The 17,589-nt window shown below is 44.5% G+C and overlaps 1 protein-coding gene across 1 annotated transcript in view; it reads left to right on the top strand.

The window, feature by feature from the left end:
* The window catches only part of DEPTOR (DEP domain containing MTOR interacting protein), a 195,453-nt gene that overhangs the window by 110,181 nt on the left and 67,683 nt on the right, over window positions 1-17,589 (top strand). Inside the window, exons 4-5 of the mRNA XM_082258014.1 lie at window positions 4,145-4,268; window positions 11,230-11,408. Of these exons, the coding sequence (XP_082114140.1) occupies window positions 4,145-4,268; window positions 11,230-11,408 (303 nt within the window). The remainder of the gene's footprint in view (window positions 1-4,144; window positions 4,269-11,229; window positions 11,409-17,589) is intronic.

Genomic DNA, 17,589 nt, shown 5'->3' with positions numbered 1-17,589 from the left:
TATGAAGTCCGTGCAAGTCGCGCCGAAGTCGCGTTGCACGCGACTTCACAGGTCGCCCCCGAAGTCGTGCCGTGGTAGTGTGAACCGGCACTAAGATTTTGTGAATGTTTATTGTTTGCATTTATTGACTGTGTTATCCCCTGCGCTACCTGGTGATACTAATATAAAACTAGAAACATTTAAATTGATATTGCTGATAAATGTTGAAGGTAGAAATGCTGCAACACCCTGGGTTGCTGATATGGGGGTAGAGCTGGCCCTCTTGTACTGGGGCCTGGGCCCTGACCCCATTAGTCCAGTTTTTCCCTGGGGCTCAGGGAGGGAGAGTATTAGAATGGCTTCTAGCAATTATAGTAAAGGTCCTGGGCCCCGCTAGTTCAGCAGGAGGGCCCGGGTCAGAGATAGGGCTTTTTCATTTTTATTTGCTTTTGGTAGCAGGAGAAGTAATATTAAGCAACTCTGCTCCTGACAGTCACTCCTGACACCTGAAGCCTGTATGTTACATACTCCTGAAACCTGCACTCTGTATGTTACATACTTCTGACACCTGCTTTCTGTATATTACACAGTCCTAACACCTGCTGTTATCCCCTGCGCTACCTGGTGATCCTAATATAAAACTAGAAAAATGTTAATTGATATTGCTAATAAATATTGAAAGTAGAAATGCTGCAACACCCTAGGTTGCTGATTGGAGGGTAGAGCTGGCCCTCTTGTACAGGGCCCTGACCTGTTAGTCCAGTAGGGGGGCCCATGAGCAGAGAGGGGAGTTTTTATTTTACCCTTGGGCTCAGGAGAGTATTAGAATTGCTTCCAGCAGTTATAGTAAAGGTCCTGGGCCCCACTAGTTCAGCAGGAGGGCCGGGGTCAGAGATAGGTCTTTTACATTTTTATTTGCTTTTGGGAGCAGGAGAGGTAATATTAAGCAACTCGGCTCCTGACAGTCACTCCTGACACCTGCACTCTGTATGTTACATACTCCTGACCCCTGGTCTCTGTATGTTACATACTCCTGACACCTGCACTCTTTATGTTACATACTCCTGACACCTGCACTCTGTACAATAGATACTGCTAAAACCCTGCATTTGGTATGTAGGCCTAATTTTTAAGCCCCTCCCACTGTTGGCACTATTTTGGCACACCTACAATTCACCACAGCGTGCTTGACATACTGCTTCATTATTGTCCTCTGGATGTTCAAGGGGTCCTGTCAGGTAGGCTGTACAGGGCCCCATGACTTTTAAAGGCGGCCCTGGCAATACCTAATAGTGTTCACAAATACACTTACTAGAAATTGTTAAATATCGGTGGTATTGCGCAACTCATATGTGAATAAATGTGACGTAAGAGGTTTAAGACATCACATGAAATATAAAACCACCGTGAACAAAAAAAAATGTGTTGAGTACAAAGTGCAAAACTAAAGGAAATGAAAACTGCTAAGAGACTGAGCAAATGTTCCAGTGCTGTCCAATAATCCACCCAAGTGCTCTGTTCACCTTGGCGTGTGGACAGTGAACCTCTGTGCTTCCACCAGTCACCTCAGTGCTCACAGAACTCTGACCTCATTCCCATCGGGTAAAAGCCTCAAACCAGGATTCCAGTATAAATCCCGTTATCTATCTATCCTTAGGGACTTCTCCTCTTATATATCCTTAGGGACTTCTCCTCTCCTCTTATATCTCCTCTGCTTTTGGCTAGAGTGTTTGCACTTCCTGGGATATCACTGGCCGCATCGGTCCATATTTTAGAATAAAATAGACCATATGCCCCCCATAGTGTACAATAGTTTTAAAAGCTTATAATTTATTAAAAGACAAATTCATGCTCACATCAAAGACAATTTAGAACCGCATTAAGTGGGGTACAAACTATAAGAAAATCGGGTGTATGATTGTCCAATTTTTCCTCATGGTTTCACAGCAAATCGGAACCGATGAAGGAAAATTAGTCTGAAAATTCTCGTACGATAAAGGCTTTTTTTTTTTTTGTTGTTTTATTGTTACTTCCGGTCCGCCGTCCGCTCCGGCCAATGCATTAACATTGAATTTATTTAACTGCTCCTGGACCACCCTATAGCAGTTTTACTGCTACAGGGCGGCAGGTCTGCGAATTTATACGGGATCCAACACTTCCAGTTAGGGGGTGGTACACACAGCTGAAGCCGATCAGCGGGTGCCAGGTACTCGATGTCTGCCGGCATCCGCTGATCATCAGGCAGAGACCCAGAACTGCGATCTGCCTATGTAAACAAGGGGGGAAAGGTATGGAGTTTGTGTCCTTGCATGACTAGGGTAGTTCAGACCCCACCTGTTTTAACCATATAACCTGGATCAGTACCCAAAACCACCCCCCTTTACCTTTAAATGACAGCACTAACTCAGCATTGGGTTTAAATGGCCAGTTCGGCCTTATATTAAACAAAACCGTAAATAACAGAAAAACATAAAACAGTCAAACCAATCCAGATCAAAGAATGGTTGCCAGATCCTTGACAATACCATCTCCCACAACTTTGGAGTCTTTGGTACCATTAAGTTAAGTTCTGTCCCCAGGTGCCAAAACACTGCCTCGAGGACTATCCTGACAACAGGCCTCTACACTTACACTACCCGGTCGGTCTAGAATGAACCAGACCAACCATAGGAATCCATACCTGAGATGGGTCCCACCATTTTATCGTTTGACATCCATGTTTTGGACCCTTGTCAAGGACCCCAACCGCCAACGTACAACCTCCTTAGCAGAGTGACAGAAAACTGCATTACCAGGGCAGGCGGGAGGGACATTTCTCCTATGATCTCCAGTCTGCAAGTGAAGCCCCTTCACTCCTCCCTTCAAACTACTCTCTCTCCTGCTCCTCCCCATCACCTTGTCTGCTCTGCTATTAAGGTAAGAGTCCTGACTCCTGACCTCTCATATCCCAACAACTAATTTTAATCCATACTGCCTGGTTTTCCTTCCACCCTGTCATGTATGCCCTATGCTTATCATTTCCTTCAAGCTCCAGGCATGTCTAAGCAGGCAATAAAATCCATCACTTCCCCTAGCAAAATCACCTCATACAGTATAGTAAACCACTGGTCAGGCACACAGATAACCTTTTGATCTCCCCTGATGTGTACCCCTTCCCAGACAGTGTCATTAGTACAGTGACGGTGCATATTTTTCGTGTCACTGGTTCCCACAAAGTGTCAAAAGTGTCAGTTAGTGTTAGACTGTCCGCTGCAATATCACAGTCCCGCTATAAGTCGCTGATTGATTTTATTTATTTTTTTTTTTTCGGCCTGAAAGAACAGGGTGATGTGCCCTCATGTGGCACTAGGGGGCGCTGCTGCCAATGGCTGCCTCATCCTTAAAATATATTGGGACAGAGGCATTGCAGACTGCAGAGCATTCTTTTAAAAGCATTTTTGGACTACACTCTTAGTTTAAACAGAAAGGAAGCCCTGGCTGGACGTTAGGTTTAGCACATGGTTCTGCTGTACTCATATGGAACAGCACAGTGTGCTTTTTGGCAAAGCGGAACTTGCACTTTTAAGTGTTTTTAAATTGGTGTTCTATGGTCTTGAGATTGGATTGTGAGCTCTTTGGTTGGACAACATTGACATGACTGTAAGAGAAAGCATTCCCTCTACCCTCTTTGTCAGCTGGGAAAGATATGTTATCCAAACCATAACCATAGAGTAAAGTAGCCGTACTGCTCCAGGTCTGTCCACCTCAATTTGGGTCTTAATTCCACATGAAAAGTTGCAGGTCCAGCTCGCAACTGCAGACTCTTGATAAAAAAAAAAGTGGATGACCGCACTCAGATATACAGAAGATTGTAGGAGTTTATTAAAGATGATCCATCAAAACCGACACAACAGCATCTACAGGACAGGAACAGCGTTGACGCGTTTCACGCTCCAAGCAATGCGTCATTATGACGAAGCACTTGGAGCTCAAAACGCTTTTATGGGTTGTCTTCAATAAACTCCAGCAATCTTCTGCATATCTGAGTGCAGTCAACACATCTTTTCAGAAGAAAAATTGGATATTTGTAGTAGATTTCCCTTCTTACTTAAGACATTTTTGATGTTTGTACAAATGGCTTGCCATGTTTTCTGATTGTACCCTGACCTTTTCTTCGTCATTGCAGCGTGTGATGAATTTAAGGAATTTAAAGATTCCAGACACTTCTACCGCTTTAGAAAAGATGATGGAACCTCCCCGCTGGACCTAGAAATGATGGTTTTCACGCGAGGACAGCGCCTTTCTGAAAAGTATGTAATGTTAAGGACCTTCTCCTGCCCAACATGGCCACCATTTAAAGCCAAACATTGGCCAGAACATATTTTCTTGTTTTGGTTGAGATAGGGAAAGGTTATGACCCCTGTCAGGCTTTTATTGCCATCTGTTAGGAAGACTGAACTTCACTGCTGTCCAGGTGACCACACAGGAAGTGAGGAGCAATGTATCACTCCTTTTACAGATGTGTTTTAGTGACATTTTATTACAGTTCCTTGGCTATTACAAAAGGTATTCTGTAGCTCAAAGGTAATATCCCAATTTTACTGATAACTGCCTGGTCAGCTGCTATCCATCCTGCCACCGGCAGCCATTCATTCTCCATCATTCCTGTTTTAAGTATGTTATAAGGCTCTATACATTGATCTCATAGTGACAGAACAACCCCAACTACTTGCCCTGTGTGTCTGTCTACTTATTTTTTTTCTCTCCTCTCCAATGTTTCTATCTCTTTCTTTTCTGCTGTATCTTTTTCTCACCTTCTCTAAATATTTTCTTTCTTTCTTTCTTTCTTTCTTTCTTTCTTTCTTTCTTTCTTTCTTTCTTTCTTTCTTTCTTTCTTTCTTTCTTTCTTTCTTTCTTTCTTTCTTTCTTTCTTTCTTTCTTTCTTTCTTTCCCAAAAAGGGTCAGAGTCAACGCTAGTAAGGGAAGGAAATTCAAGTCAAAAAGTTTACTTAATTTAGGTGGTATGGAGGTACCCAGGTAGCGCAGCGCGCAGTCTGTCCATTTGAACTTAAAGCTAGATTGAAGAGTGCGCATCGCGAGGGGGGTAGACTGACTCCCATGGCCTTGGACTTGGAGAAGTTTATTTTAAAATTCGAGAGCTTCCCATATAAGTCAAATTCTTCCAACAGATTGGGGAGCGAGATTGTGGGATTGGATAGGGAAAATAACAGATCATCTGCATAGGCCGATATTTTATACTGCCCACCAGTGACCAACACGCCCGCAATGTCTGGGTTCCGACGGACTTTGCATAAAAAAAGGCTCTAGAGACAGAGCAAAGAGGAGGGGCGACAGGGGGCAACCCTGCCGTGTCCCATTGGAGATTGGGAAAGGGTCCAAGAGAAGGCCGTTTTACCCTGACTTGAGCGGTGGGAATTGTATAGATCACTGAGATCCAATTCAGCATGTGGTCCTTCAGGCCAATTTGTGTTAGCACTGCAAACCTAAAGTTCCAGTTGACGCGATCAAACGCCTTCACGGCATCTGTGCTGAGGAAGCATTCACAGTGTGAAGGAGGTTCAGGACTTTGGACGTGTTGTCCTTGGCCTCTCTAGAGGGTATGAAGCCCACTCCAGGTGGATCAGTGGTTGAACATGCTGGGAGAGGCGGTGGCTAATATTTTTGTGAATAGTTTGAGATCCAGATTGAGTAGGGAAATGGGACAGTAGTTGTTCCAAATATGGGCCTAGGATCAGGAACAGGGAGGCGTAATACTGATGTGTAAAGCATTCCGGGCCGGGGTCTTACCCGGTTTCATAGATTTAAGGGCAACTAACTCTTTCTTTCTTTCTTTCTTTCTTTCTTTTTTTCTTTCTCTCTCTCGCTCTTTCTTTCTTTCTTTCTCTTTCTTTCTTTCTTTCTTTCTTTCTTTCTTTCTTTCTTTCTTTCTTTCTTTCTTTCTTTCTTTCTTTCTTTCTTTCTTTCTTTCTTTCTTTCTTTCTTTCTCTCTTTCTTTCTTTCTCTCTTTCTCTCTTTCTCTCTTTCTTTCTTTCTCTCTTTCTTTCTTTCTCTCTTTCTTTCTTTCTCTCTTTCTCTCTTTCTTTCTTTCTTTCTTTCTTTCTTTCTCTCTTTCTTTCTTTCTTTCTCTCTTTCTTTCTTTCTCTCTCTCTCTCTCTCTCTCTCTCTTTCTCTCTCTTTCTCTTTCTCCTTCTCTTTCTCTTTCTTTCTTTCTCTTTCTCCTTCTCTTTCTCTTTCGTTCTTTCTCTTTCTTCTTTCTTCTCTTTCTTTTTCTCTTTCTCTTTCTTTCTTTCTTTTGCTCACTTGCTCTTTCTCACTCTTTCCAAAATCCCTTTTTTTTCTCCTTTATCTCTTTCACTTACCCTCTTCTTTGCCCAGAGCTTTACTGCTCCTGCATACCATAGTCTCCATCCTTTTCTATGGAAGGCCATCTAGGTTTTGGCCTATTGGTGGATAGCCTTTCCATATGAGTAATGTAGGTTGCAGCAACACTGGCAGCACTGTAAAAACTGAAGAGACACTTCTAAGGAAACCTATGTCCAGCTTATTGTTGTTCACGGTATTTCAACGTCTTCTATTAGTTGTGTATGGGGATCTGGGAGCAGTATAATGAGATGTCTTTACACTCGAAGAATCTCCTTGTTGTTCCCTGACTTTTACACTTGGCACATTCCTCTGCAGACCGCCAGCTGACTGTATAGTTCCCATAGACATGTACTGGGCAGACAACTCCAGAGGGGAGCACCAAGAGTGCAATAGTGCCCAGGTTTTACTCCAATAATCCCTATACTGTATTGGGAGAATTAATGTAGGTGTATTGCACGCAATTACATTTGCCTCATTCTCATCTAAAATTCTGTAAATGCTTTTCTTCTTCCATTAACACTTAATTCCAGTACCCAGTCGCTTATTCTTTCCCGATTCTGGGTGCAGCTTACTGGTCATAGTTGAGTTTCAGTGTCCATAGTATGAGATGTATAATACAGGAGTAATTCCACAGTGACTCTGTGGGATCATTTACAAATCCTCTTGGCTGAAGACTGGTGGAGGTTGGCCAAGAATGATAGAAACTGGGACAGAGATATTACAGCTGCAGTTGAGTAACCACAAGGGGAAAGTAATCTTACAGCCAGACTGCTAATGCTCATTCTTCAACTAATGGCGAACGTTAAACCCGGTCGGATACAAAGTATTTGTTTATACGACATGGACATTTCCAGAATCTGCTGAATTTAGATATTAGACAGTGAGGAAATACACTGATGAGCCATAACATTATGACCACCCACCATAACCCGTCGAAGCATGGACCCCACTAGACCTCTGAAGGTATGATGTGGTATCTGGCACCAAGCTGTCAGTAGCTGATCCTTTAGGTCCTGTAAGTTTCGTGGTGGGGCCTCCATGGATTGGATTTGTTTTTCCTGCACATTGCACAGATGCTCAATTAGATTGAGATCTGGAGAATCTGGAGGCCAGTCAACACCTTGAACTCAATGTTGTGTTTCTCAAACTGTTCTTGAATTCATCAGACCAGACCACCTTCGTCCATTGTTCTGTGGTCCAATTCTGATACTCTTGTGCCTGTTGAGGTGCTTTTGGCTGACCGGTCTGCAGCTAAGCAGCCCCATACACCACAAACTGCAATGCACTGTGTGGTCTGACACCTTTCTATCGGAACCAGCATTAACTTTTTCATTAGCTTTTGCACCCCATGTGCATCAATGTGCTTATAGCTGCCCATGACCCTGTCGCCAGTTCGCCATTCTTCTTTCCTTTTTGACCACTTTTGGTAGATCCTGACCAATGCAGACCGGGAACATTCCACAAGAGCTGCAGTTTTTGGAAATGCTCTGAACCAGTCATCTAGCCATTACAACTTGGCCCTTGTTAAAATTGCTCAAAACCTTAAGCTTGCCCATTTTTTCTGCTTTCAAAACATCAACTTCAGGAACAGCATAATCACTTGCTGCCTAATATATCCCACCCACTTTTAGATGCTATCAAGACAATCTCTTTAATATTCACTTTACCGTCAGTGGTCATAATGTTATGGCTGATCAGTGTAAATTCCAAGTATCTGTGCTGCCATCATTTCATCTATTTATTGAAACGCTGGATGTGCTTGCAGTGCGTGTCACCTGCTTGGACTGGTGAGCTGTCATTGCCTGGGCCCATGTCAGACCAGTGATCCTGTCGGTGGCAGCAACTCAATAACAAGATCAATAAAAAGTTTACTTACCTGTTTCTATGGTGTTGCTCTCTCAATCCCTGAAACACTGCAGAATCTCATTCACTGGTAAGGGAGCAGTGGTAGAGTGATGCCTTACTGCCATACAGTGCCTTGCGAAAGTATTCTGCCCCCTTGAACTTTGCGACCTTTTGCCACATTTCAGGTTTCAAACATAAAGATATAAAACTGTAATTTTTTTTGAAGAATCAACAAGTGGGACACAATCATGAAGTGCAACGAAATTTATTGGATATTTCAAACCTTGTTAACAAATCAAAAACTGAAAAATTGGGCGTGCAAAATTATTCAGCCCCTTTACTTTCAGTGCAGCAAACTCTCTCCAGAAGTTCAGTGAGGATCTCTGAATGATCCAATGTTGACCTAAATGAATAATGATGATAAATAGAATCCACCTGTGTGTAATCAAGTCTCCGTATAAAAGCACCTGCACTGTGATAGTCTCAGAGGTCCGTTTAAAGCGCAGAGAGCATCATGAAGAACAAGGAACACACCATGCAGGTCCGAGATACTGTTGTGGAGAAGTTTAAAGCCGGATTTGGATACAAAAATATTTCCCAAGCTTTAAACATTCCAAGGAGCACTGTGCAAGCGATAATATTGAAATGGAAGGAGTATCAGGCCACTGCAAATCTACAAAGACCTGGCCGTCCCTCTAAACTTTCAGCTCATACAAGGAGAAGACTGATCAGAGATGCAGCCAAGAGGCCCATGATCACTCTGGATGAACTGCAGAGATCTACAGCTGAGGTGGGAGACTCTGTCCATAGGACAACAATCAGTCGTATACTCCACAAATCTGGCCTTTATGGAAGCGTGGCAAGAAGAAAGCCCAATTTTTCAGTTTTTTATTTGTTAAAAAAGTTTGAAATATCCAATAAATTTCGTTCCACTTCATGATTGTGTCCCACTTGTTGTTGATTCTTCACAAAAAATTACAGTTTTATATCTTTATGTTTGAAGCCTGAAATGTGGCAAAAGGTCGCAAAGTTCAAGGGGGCTGAATACTTTTGCAAGGCACTGTAAAAGCAGCTAAGTGGTTTCTTTGCCCTCTTAATGATCTGTCACCTTAATGAGCCTTACACTCTTTTATATATACTACTCCCTGGTTAGTGAAGCTGAATAGACCGATGGACCTAGTAAGTAGCCTAGGGGGCAAGACAACTTCTGTTTTGAAGCTTCTTATGCTGGTATCATTCTTTGACAGATCCCATTTTAGGTTAGAATAACACTACAGGCTGGTGTTCTGGACTTCCTTCTGAAAATGCTAGTTGTCTGACTGGTGTGATGGTCCTTAGCCTTTAGCAATTTGAGTTGCAGCTTTGGCTCACCGTCTTGGTCAGATTAATTTGTGAGGTGTGAGTGTTCCGAACCAAGTCCAGAAATAGTTAAGCGTACCATGCCTGGGGCCACTTTGGCTCACCGTCTTGGTCAGATTCATTTGTGAGGTGTGAGTGTTCCGAACCATGTCCAGAAATAGTTAAGCGTACCATGCCTGGGGCCACTTTGGCTCACCGTCTTGGTCAGATTAATTTGTGAGGTGTGAGTGTTCCGAACCATGTCCAGAAACAGTTAAGCGTACCATGCCTGGGGCCACTTGGAAGAGGTGGTCTCTGGCACGGTTCACTAATGGCCCAGTACAGTTAGATTCAATGTGGATGCAGCACATGCCAGAGCACAGAACTCTATAGATGATTAAGCACAGAAGCGGGTTACACTATGGTCTGGTCTGCAGAGATCGTGATGAATGTGTGCCAGGATGATTTACTTATAGCCCAGTGTGAATGCAGACCAGCAGGGGAGGGAGGACATTCGAACTTTGACATGGTTTAGTCCAACCATGCCAAGTGTGAGTGGAAAGGGGTTAAATCTTTCTTTGCGCTTTCATAGACATTTTCTAGGCTCTGCCCTTCACCCTGTGCTATATGTAAAAGGGGGATAGCTCTGCTCACGGGCTGGCAGCCTGCATCGGAAGAACGGGGTGGTCAAGCCAAAAGATGTAACCGCCAGCAACACTGGAGCACACTGATAGGAACCACCTAACCAGGACTCTATTAAGCATGGACTTCCACCTTGGAGACAGAAACAGAATGCACTGGGTAGCCTTCACTGCATCTGAGCACCAACAAACCATAATCATTATATCATTCATTTTTAATATTCAAAGTAAACTCCCCCTTCCATCCATGTCTCCATGCTTTATTTTGGTGAGAAATCACTTTGAAAAACAACCCCCTAGCATTTCTGGTCGTGGTCATCTTGAGTAAGGGCAAATGATTCATGTAGCATTTACTTCCTGCCCTCAGCTGAAGTATGCCTGCAGGAGATTGTGCTTAGTTGAGAAAACCCCTCCTCCCCTCCTGAAGACTCCTGGGATGTAGGACATAATTTGCCTAAGCAGGAAACCAGGAAATAACTGAAGAAATATATTTACTAATGCTAGCAGCATGAAGATTAAAAATACTCAATGTTGATTTGGAGAGTAAGTTCATTTTTAATTAGTTGGGGAGAAACTGTGATCTCACATTGTTAGACTGTAGTGCCGAAAAAGTTCCAGTAAGGTTTTTCACCTGTTTTCAGCCTGGTCTGAAGTTATTCAAAAGGGTGAATAGGGGTACATGATGTATCAGAGAAACAAGGCCTGTAAAGCACATACAGGGTGAAGTGTAAGAACGGAAGGCAACCACAAAGTGTTATCTCAGCAAAGGAGTTGGCAGGAAGTTTACAGTTGTTACGGGTAATGAACTGGTGGAAATGTATTAGGAGCCAGACAGCGAAGAATGGTACCAGGCATGGGTGACATGCCTCCAGTAGCAAGGAACCGACCCTTGCTCCCTACTCAGCGGTGGGTTCCCCAAAAACAATTGGGACCCAATCCGTGGTATGGAGACCCCATGGACCTAGCTACTGGTATGGGAGAGCTGAAGAAAGTTCTATACAATAGTTTGGCCTTTGCCAAAACAAATGAGGAATGTAACATGCTGCTGTTTGTGTTATGACAGGGTGATAAACTCGGACAACTCTCTTCTACAAGCCAGAGAAGAAGATGGAGTCAAATATGATCGCGCCTTTGTGGCTTCAGAGATGGTTACTTGGTTGATCCAAGAACAAGAGGCCAAGACTAGGGGTGATGCCGAGCAGCTGTGTCGCCGTCTTCTGGAACACGCCATAATACAGCATGGTAAGAGGGAAGGTCTTTCTGTGATCACTCTATTACCCCAGTGTGGGGTTTTGTAAAACTCACCTTGGTTAACATTAGAACAGTTTCTACATTAGACAAAAATGTGTAGTTATTAAAAAAGGGCCTGTGTGTGTGAGTACAGGGCCTGTGTGAGTGAGTAAAGGGCCTGTGTGAGTAAAGGGCCTGTGTGTGTGTGAGTACAGGGCCTGTGTGAGTGAGTAAAGGGCCTGTGTGAGTACAGGGCCTGTGTGTGTGAGTACAGGGCCTGTGTGTGTGTGAGTACAGGGCCTGTGTGTGTGTGAGTACAGGGCCTGTGTGTGTGTGAGTACAGGGCCTGTGTGTGTGTGAGTACAGGGCCTGTGTGTGTGTGAGTACAGGGCCTGTGTGTGTGTGAGTACAGGGCCTGTGTGTGTGTGAGTACAGGGCCTGTGTGTGTGTGAGTACAGGGCCTGTGTGAGTGAGTAAAGGGCCTGTGTGAGTGTGAGTACAGGGCCTGTGTGTGTGTGAGTACAGGGCCTGTGTGTGTGTGAGTACAGGGCCTGTGTGTGTGTGAGTACAGGGCCTGTGTGTGTGTGAGTACAGGGCCTGTGTGTGTGTGAGTACAGGGCCTGTGTGTGTGAGTACAGGGCCTGTGTGTGTGTGAGTACAGGGCCTGTGTGTGTGTGAGTACAGGGCCTGTGTGTGTGTGAGTACAGGGCCTGTGTGTGTGTGAGTACAGGGCCTGTGTGTGTGTGAGTACAGGGCCTGTGTGTGTGTGAGTACAGGGCCTGTGTGTGTGTGAGTACAGGGCCTGTGTGTGTGTGAGTACAGGGCCTGTGTGTGTGAGTACAGGGCCTGTGTGTGTGTGAGTACAGGGCCTGTGTGTGTGTGAGTACAGGGCCTGTGTGTGTGAGTACAGGGCCTGTGTGTGTGTGAGTACAGGGCCTGTGTGTGTGTGAGTACAGGGCCTGTGTGTGTGTGAGTACAGGGCCTGTGTGTGTGTGAGTACAGGGCCTGTGTGAATACAGGGCCTGTGTGTGTGAGTACAGGGCCTGTGTGTGTGTGAGTACAGGGCCTGTGTGTGTGTGAGTACAGGGCCTGTGTGTGTGTGAGTACAGGGCCTGTGTGTGTGTGAGTAAAGGGCCTGTGTGAGTACAGGGCCTGTGTGTGTGAGTACAGGGCCTGTGTGAATACAGGGCCTGTGTGTGTGAGTACAGGGCCCGTGTGAGTGTGTCAGTGCGCCGGAATTGATCAGACATAGAGCGTTCCACTGGCTTTACGTGTGCTTTCAAACAGGCAGCCAGGGGTGGTAAAAATGGGTGGCTGGGCTGTCATTTTATTGCCTCCTGGCCACCAATCCGAACTGTCCCAATACAGCCAGATGGGGCTGTACAGATGCCAAGGCTGTGATGCTTTGCATTTTTAACATGGGGGGCAGAGTTTGAAAAGCGGTACCGGCTGCACACTCAGTTTAATAGGGCTTCGTTACAAACTCACAAACACCCCTACGGCTTTCTACAGCACTTTTGAGATACAGTTAGAAAGAGTTACTAACAGCAAAAGAAGGGTGCCCCCGAACTCATGCATTAACACTAAAAATGTTTATTAAAATTCAAAGACAACATACATTATACTCAAAAACAAATGGTGATTGTACACATAAAACACAATGGAACTGGTCATCTCCAAAATAACCAGGGAGCCCCTGTATTGGATGACATGCTGGTATCTGCAAATGTCTGGCTGGGCTGATGCGTTTTGAGGGAGCGCGCTTTGGCTCTGAGGAAGAGGGTTCTCCCCTTGAAACGCATCAGCCCAGCCAGACATTTGCGGACACCAGCACATCATCCAATACAGGGGCTCCTTGGTTATTTTGGAGATTACCGGTTCCATTGTGTTTTATGTGCACAATCATTATTTGTGAGTACAATGTATGTTGTCTGTGGATTTTAATAAACCTTTTTAGTGGTAATGCACGAGGTCAGTGCACCCTTCTTTTGTTGTTGTTTTTCAGTGTATTTTGGATGCCCTTGGTCCTAAGGGGGTGGCAAGACCCAAGTGGTGCATATAGAGACCATATAAGAACACTTATCCTTTGTTACATACCACCCAAGACAGGGCCATCTTTCCGAATGGGCACGCTGGGCAGTTGTCCGGGGGGCCCACTTGCCTGGAGGGCCCAGCCCCAGTCAAGCATTAGTCCCGATTCCTGTGTGCATTCCGCCACCAAACTTAGCACGTGGCAAACGCCTGTCAGCCCTGTGCTGCTGTCAGGCCACTTGGGCCGTGGAGGGGGAGCCCACAACTGCAGGAATGCCTGTCTGCCTCCACGGGAACAGGCACACACAGGACAGTCTGGTCTGACTCCCGTCCGTGTGTGTGGTCACCGGACCCAGCCACCAAACTTGGAAGCTGTTATTAGCCTGGCACTGCTGTACCAATAAATATAATCGATAATTTGCATTTTTATTCTCGTGGGTGATTGTGTAGGCAGGGCCCCAGTGCACTGCATTCCCCGGGGGGCCTATAATGCTCTTAAGATGCCACTGACCCAGGACTGGCCCAAGACCTCGTGCTGCCTGGGTCCAAGAATGAAATGCTGCCCCCCCCCCCCAAAAAAAAAAAAATCAAGCCTTCCAAAAGGCTTCCACATCCATTATTTTATATTATAATAATTGAAACTAAAATTTTATCGGGAAGTCAGATTTAGCCTTGTCTATATGCAAAATTATATGACCTAGCATTACGTTCAATTGCAAACTGCAAACTCCAGTATTATTTTGTTTGTCTAAATGTCTGACGTCATTGCGCACACCACAGTCACGTAAGGGATGTTCCCCAGAGGAGACGCCCTGCCTCCTCATACTCATCGGTTTCCACTACGGGCAGCAGTATGAGATGGGGAAATGCCACCTGTAACACACCGCAAACTGATGACACAGAAAACTGCTGGAAAAAAAAAAACTTGAGTGTCAATTTGCCGCGACCCTCGAAGTGCTGCCTGGGCCCAATGGACCCAGTGGGACCCATAGTAGGGCCGGCCCTGATACCACCCGGGCGCAGGAGAATTTTTGTTTGTAGAAAGAGTTAATAGCCAAGATAATACTGCAGCACTGATAAAGCGCCTGGAAAGTGTCCTGTAATGCAAATGCGTCAAAAACGCATGCAAAACACATCAGTAGCGCGTCTTACACAATATGCATGTTAATGGAGGTCCTTGGTATTTAAAATTTCAGAGCACGTCTACACTAGCCCTATTGGATGCATTAAAAGCTGTTTGTGAAAATATTTGCTGGCAACTCCTGTGCCAAAACTAATTGGCTGGTTCAGGAGCCAACGGCTAACAAAATATCCCTTCCGTATTATGTGTGTCTGGTTTATATCAAGTGCTGGCGTTGGCTGACACGTCTGTGAAAGTGTGATGTGGAAAGACATAATGACTGTTAGAAGGGATTCTTTCCTTCTCATCCTCCATGAACCTAACGTGTCTGCTTTGTAGCAAAACCTGATTTGTTTTCTTTTGTTCTAAGCTTACCTTCGATGCAATCCCTGATGACTTTCCTATTCTTTGCGTGAAATTGTTATCTTCCTTTTGTATGCATTGCAGGGACTAAGGTCAACATTACAGTATATTGACTGTTTTATGGTTGTAAAACCTTGTTATTTACCTATACTCTGTACAGCTAAGAGTACCTGTCTGTTAGCTTGTATTCTGGATTGATCAAGAACTGGTGCCACTGTATGACTGTGATGGGAATAGAGTGCCTTGTAAAAGTATTCATACCCCTTGAAATTTTCCACATTTTGTCATGTTGCAACCAAAAATGTAAATGTATTTTATTGGGATTTTATGTGATAGACCAACACAAAGTGGAAGGAAAATAATAAATTGTTTCCAAATAAATATCTTCAAAGCATGACGCGCATTTGTTTTCAGCGCCCCTGAGTCATTACTTTGTAGAACCGCCTTTGGCTGCAATTACAGCTGCAAGTCTTTTTGGGGATGTCTCTACCAGCTTTGCACATCTATAGAGTGACATTTTGCCTATTCTTCTTTGCAAAATAGCTCAAGCTCTGTCAGATTGGATGGAGAGCGTCTGTGATCAGCAATTTTCAAGTTTTTCCTCAGATTCTCAGTTGGATTTAGGTCTGGACTTTGACTGGGCCATTCTAACACATGATATGCTTTGAACTAAACAATTCCTTTGTAGCTCTGGCTGTATGTTTAGGGTCATTCTCCTGCTGGAAGGTGAATCTTCACCCCAGTTTCAAGTCTTTTGCAGACTCTAAAATGTTTTCTTCTAAGATTGCCCTGTATTTGGCTCCATCCATCTTCCCATCAACTCTGACCAGCTTCCCTGTCCCTGTTAAAGAAAAGCATCCCCACATGATGATGCCATCACCATGTTTCACAGTGTGGATGGTGTGTTCAGGGTGATGTGCAGTGTTAGTTTTCAGCCACACATAGTGTTTTGCTTTTAAACCAAAACGTTAAATTTTTGTCTCATCTGAGCAGAGCACATTCTTCCACATGTTTGCTGTGTTCCCCACATGGCTTCTCGCAAACTGCAAACATGACTTCTTATGACTTTCTTTTAACAATGGCTTTCTTCTTGCCACTCTTCCATAAAGCCCAGATTTGTAGAGCGCACGACTAATAGTCGTTCTGTGGACAGATCCTCCCACCTGAGCTGTGGATCTCTGCAGCTCCTCCAGAGTTACCATGGGCCTCTTGGCTGCTTCTCTGATTAATGCTCCCCTTGCCCGGCTGGTCAGTTTAGGTGGACAGCCATGTCTTGGTAGGTTTGCGGTTTTGCCATACTCTTTCCATTTTTGAGTGATGGATTGAACAGTGCTCCGTGAGATGTTCAAAGCTTGGGATATTTTTTTTAAACCTAGGCCCGGCTTAAAACTTCTCCACAACTTTATTCTTGACCTGTCTGGTGTGTTCTTTAGCCTTCTTGATGCTGTTTGTTCACTATGATTCTCTAACAAACCTCTGAGGGCTTCACAGAACAGCTGTATTTATACTGAGATTAAATTACACACAGGCGGACGCTATTTACTAATTTGGTGACTTCTGAAGGCAACTGGTTCCACTAGATTTTAGTTAGGGGTATCAGAGTAAAGGCGGCTAAATACAATTGCACGCCCCACTTTTCAGATACAGACAGTCCCCGGGTTACAAACAAGATAGGGTCTGTAGGTTTGGTCTTAGGTTTAATTTGTAAGTCGGAACCGGTACATTTTTTAAGTGTAGCTCCAGCTAAAACAATAATTTTAACGTTTTTTGGATAGCATAGAGAAGGGTTAACACCTCTGTAAGGTTTGTTTTGCTGTCTGTGCCCCTGTTCATAAGATTTCACCTCGCCTTCTATCCCTGTGACAATTGGATTTTGAACATTTTGGGTTAGTTTGCATTGTTGGTTCTGGTGTCTCTCATCTTTCTCCTGACAATACCCCACAGGTTCTCTATGGGGTTTAGGTCAGGTGAGTTTGCTGGACAATCAAGCAATACCATGATCACTAAACCAGGTATTGGTACTTTTGGCAGTGTGGGCGGTGCCGAGTCCTGCTGGAAAATGAAATCAGCATCTCCACAAAGCTGGTCAGCAGAGGGAAGCATGAAGTGCTCTAGAATTTCCTGGTAGAGGGCTGCGCTGACTTTGGACTTGATAAAACACAGTGAAACAACACCAGCAGATGACATGGCTCCTCAAATCATCACTGACTGTGGAAATTTTACACTGGACCTCATGCAACTTGGATTTTATGCCTCACCGCTCTTCCTCATGCTTCCTTCTGCTTACCAGCTTTATGGAGTTGCTGATTTCATTTTACAGCAGGACTTGGCAGCTGCCCTCACTGCCAAAAGTACCAATACCTGGTTTCATGATCATTATATCACTGTGCTTGATTGCCCAGCAAACTCACCTGATCTAAACCCAATAGAGAATCTGTGGGGTATTGTGAAGCGGAAGATGGGAGACACCAGACCCAACAATGTAGAGGAGCTGAAGGTTGCTATCAAAGCAAGCTGGGCTTCCAAAACACCTCAGCAGTGCCACAGGCTGATCGCATCCATGCCACGCCGCACTGATGCCGTAATTAATTCAAAAGGAGCCCCAACCAAGTATTGAGTGCATACTATACTGTACATGGACATACTTTTCAGTAAGCCAACATTTCTGTATTAAAATTC

The sequence above is a fragment of the Pelophylax lessonae genome, assembly GCF_965119305.1.
Source record: "Pelophylax lessonae genome assembly, chromosome: 5".
Classification (NCBI taxonomy): domain Eukaryota; kingdom Metazoa; phylum Chordata; class Amphibia; order Anura; family Ranidae; genus Pelophylax; species Pelophylax lessonae.
Note: the sequence above shows the minus strand (reverse complement) of the source record. Positions and strands in the feature narration are given on the sequence as shown.